General features: G+C 46.3%; 1 protein-coding gene across 1 annotated transcript; it reads left to right on the top strand.

The window, feature by feature from the left end:
* Positions 1 to 2,672: 2,672 nt before the first annotated feature.
* Positions 2,673 to 3,614, top strand: LOC120398795 (olfactory receptor 52B2-like). Its single transcript, XM_039526485.1, has one exon. The coding sequence runs from the start codon at positions 2,673 to 2,675 to the stop codon at positions 3,612 to 3,614; it is 942 nt and encodes a 313-aa protein (XP_039382419.1).
* Positions 3,615 to 4,048: the final 434 nt, after the last annotated feature.

Raw genomic sequence — 4,048 nt, 5'->3', positions numbered from 1 at the left:
ACATTTCCAACAAACTGGTCTGAGAACCAAGTGTTGAAACATAAGGTTCCCGCTAAAGCTGTATAAGGCAGGGAGTGACATCATCAGTGGTTCTTCACTCCCCACAGTAGACAACTCCTGGAAACAAGTGAGGAAAAAAGAATGAATTGGAAGAAGTGTTGTACCCAGGCTACAGGGATTTCTAGCCTGTGTATTCAAACCAGATAAACCCAGGCTGCAAAGCAAATGAAGATTGTGCTTTGAGAATCTGTGCCTTGAGAATCTGCCAGACGGCTTGTATCATCAATCAGGGTGAGAAACTGCTAATTCAATTAGTGTCTTAAGGTTAGTTCGCGTTTTTGTATATTTTCTTGGTAATCTGCTTTGATCTGTTTGCTATCCCTAATAATAACTTAAAATCTATCTGTTGTAGTTAATACACTTGTTTTATATTTTAATCTAAACCAGTGTGTCTTTAAAACAAGTGTCTGGGGGGCAAATTTCAGTTTGGTTACCACAAGTGTGAACTGTCCTCCCCACATTGAGGCAGGGGTGAACCAGGTAACAAATTCATACTGTTCAGAGTCTGGACCAGGGCAGGATGGTCCCACTCTGGGTCCTAGCCTAGGGAGTTAGTAGTGATTTTGGTTGTAGCCTCTGTATTGTGGTCTCATGCAATGGCTGGCCAGAGAGCAGCTGTTTGAAGGTTCCCACCATATGCTAAAGCTATATAAGGCAGGGAGTCCTGCCTGTTTGAATGCTGGTAGAGATGCAGGAGGGGAGCGGGTCTGCAGCTTGTCATGGCAGCACATAGAAAGAGGGACGCCAGTCTGGTGAGTCAGAGGCTCAGTGGTACCCCAGTTCCAGGAGACACTCAATGGGGAACCTGTCACACTTTGCTCCTCAGCTGATTCAAACTCCCATCATATTCTGACCCCCTTTCCATACTCGCCTTCCTCATCCCAGGCTGCCCTTATTCCAACAGCACGCTGGTCACCAGTGTCTTCTCCATGCTCCTCAGTCATCCCTGGATCCCACAACCTCTGAGCTGCCCCATGCTCACCACAGCTCTTCCTCTGCATGAGTGAGGTGCCTCCAAGCTCCCTACCCTAGGACCCAGAGCTGGACCATCCTGACCTGGTCCAAACACCAAACAGTATGAAGTATGAATCTCCAGAGGAGGAGAATAAGGTACGTAGATGGGAGAGTGTCTTCTGTTGACCCAGCACAGTGTAGGCACTGCAGTAAGTTGACCTAAGTTATGTCGACTACAGCTACATTATTCACCAAGCTGGAGTAGCGTAATTTAGGTTGACTTACTGCAGTAGTGCAGACATAGTGTCACACATATCTGGGTGCCTGCCACAAAGTGTCTCACCAAAAGAAATAAGAGAATTACCACAGGTGCAGGCCTGTAGCTTTAAATACCAAGACCCCTGTGCCCTTCATACACATTTGTTGAGTACAGCATGATAATGTCTGTTTCCATAGGGGAAATGTGGCTCCTTTCCAACATAGGAATTTTCATCATGGATCAAGCCTATGGTCCATCTAGTCCAGTGTCCTCTCTCTAACAGTGACAGCCCCTGGTGCTGCAGAAGAAGATGTAAGAAACCCAGCACTAGGAGGATGGGGGGATAACCTAACCATGAAGAGGCTGTCATCTTAATGCCTTACAGCTACAGATTGGCTTGTGCCCTGAAATACTTTGGTATCTAGGCTTTCCAAAATATTTATTTAGCTGTAACTATTGTAACTGGATAGTCTCACTGTCCATGCAAATTTCCAAACCCTTCCTGATTCTTACTTAGCTCATGGCCTCAGCTACCACTTGTGGCAATGAGTTTCTCAGTCTAATTAGTAATTGAGTTAAGAAATCACTCTTTTTTCTGTTTTAAATTTGCCATATTTCAGTGTATTTAATTGTCCTCTTGATCCTGCGTCATGAAACAGGGAAAACACATTCTCAATCTACTCTCTAACGGTCAGTATTTTACAGACTTTTCTCATGTCCCCTCTAATTCATCTCCTTTGTAAGGTAACAATCTCAGGCTTTTCAATCTCTCTCTGTATGATTGTTTCCCCGGGCCCTTGATCATTTTCATTGCCCTTCCCTGAACCCCTCTAGTTCTGCAATATCCTGTGTGAGAAGGGTGCCCAGTACTACACAGAGGAGTCCAGAGGAGGGTGAACCATTGACTGACTGATCTCATGGCATTGTATTTTCTCTATGATTTCCTATTCCTCTCCTTCTGGATCCCAATGCTAAGTTACTGTCCATGCTTGAACTTTGAGCCGGGTTTCACAAAGCTGTGACTCACAGGTCCTGGTCCTGAATTCATACCTTTAAGTTAGAACCTTGTTAGGTGTTTGAGGAGATCAAGATTTTCCGTCCAATTAGCATTCACGTTTCAGTTATTGCTATCATAGTTCATCTGCCATCATGCTGCCCATTCACGTCACTTGGTTAGCTCCCTCTGACGACTTCTCTGTACTTGACTATGCTCTAAATAATCTGGCGCCTTCTGCAGATGTTGTCACCTCACTGCTTACCCCCCTTTCTAGATTGGTAATCACTATAAAATATTCACCGTACTGTTTATTATAAAGCATGTAACTTCCCCTCTCTGTGCTTCTTTCACTTTACAGGCACCTTGAGCACTTCTGATCCCAATCGATGCATCGACCACCTCATGGGAGCTTTTAACCTCACCCCCTTTGATCCTTCAACACTCATCCTAGCAGGCATTCCTGGCCTGGAAGCTTCCCACATCTGGATTTCCATCCCTTTATCTATGGTCTACATTATTGGTCTTTTTGGACATTCCATGATTCTGTTTGTTGTAGGCAAAGAGAAGACTCTGCACAAGCCGATGTACCTGTTGCTCTGCATGCTGGCGCTCACAGACATCGCCACGCCCACCTTCATTGTGCCGAAGGCACTGTGTATATTTTGGTTCGATTTGAAAGGCATTACTGTGAGTGGCTGCCTCACTCAGATGTTCTTCCTTCACACATCTTCTGTGATGCACTCAGCTATCCTTGTGACAATGGCCTTTGATCGCTATGTTGCCATTTGTAACCCTCTGAGATACACCACCATTCTCATCAATGTACGAATAGCTAAGCTGGGGCTAATTGGTTTGATGAGAGCAGTTCTTTGCACTCTTCCTCTGCCCCTGCTCTTGAGCAGGCAGCCATTCTGTGCCAACCGCATTATCCCCCATATGTACTGTGACCACATAGCCGTGGCAAAGACGTCCTGTGGGGACATCACAATCAACAGGATGTACGGCTTGGTGGTAGCAATTGTAGTCATCGGGTTAGACCTGACGCTCATTGCCCTGTCCTACGGTCTGATCATTAAGGCTCTCCTCAGAATCTCTTCCAAGAAAGCCCACCAGAAAGCCCTCAGCACCTGCACAGCCCACATCTTTGTGATGCTGACGTCCTATCCTCCCTTCCTCTTCTCCATTCTGACACACCGGTTCGGTCAGGATATCGCTCCCCATATTCTCATCATCTTGGCCAGTCTCTATTTTCTCCTTCCCCCCATGCTCAACCCTATCATTTATGGGATCAAAACCAAAGAGCTTCGTGACAAAGTGGGGATATACACCTGCAGAAGCTGCTAGCCTGCATCCACTGACTTGAATCTGACGTGAATCTGATGTAGGGGGGAGGGAGAAAGATCCTGCCACCTAGAGCCTGAGGGCACCTGGCTATGGCATGAGCAGGTACCGTATGTGGGGTATCACCACTGCACAGCCAGGGCCAGGGCAGGAGGCCTGGGATGTGTGAGGAACAGACTGTGAACTTTTCTTATGTCCCAGAGATGCTGTTTGTGATATTCCCATGTCCACAGAGCAGCTCCCTTGTTTCCTTGAACCTTTCCCATTTTTTCCTTATTTTTCTTACAGTTGCTGTTTAATAAATAATATTTGGTTTGAATTTAATGTAGTGATCAGTGGGTCAGGGAAGTGTCCGGTGTGAAGATAGTACCACAGTGTGGGGACACCCTAGCCCCTGTCCTAAGTGACCATGGTGAGACTGGGGGTTCAGCCTCCCA

Source organism: Mauremys reevesii, linkage group 1 (genome assembly GCF_016161935.1).
Source record: "Mauremys reevesii isolate NIE-2019 linkage group 1, ASM1616193v1, whole genome shotgun sequence".
In the NCBI taxonomy this organism is placed as follows: domain Eukaryota; kingdom Metazoa; phylum Chordata; order Testudines; family Geoemydidae; genus Mauremys; species Mauremys reevesii.
This window is presented reverse-complemented; position numbering and strand designations above follow the sequence as displayed.

Excerpts from the sequence above, each read along its gene's own strand:
- LOC120398795 (XM_039526485.1), top strand. The coding sequence starts at position 2,673 with ATGGGAGCTTTTAACCTCACCCCCTTTGATCCTTCAACACTCATCCTA.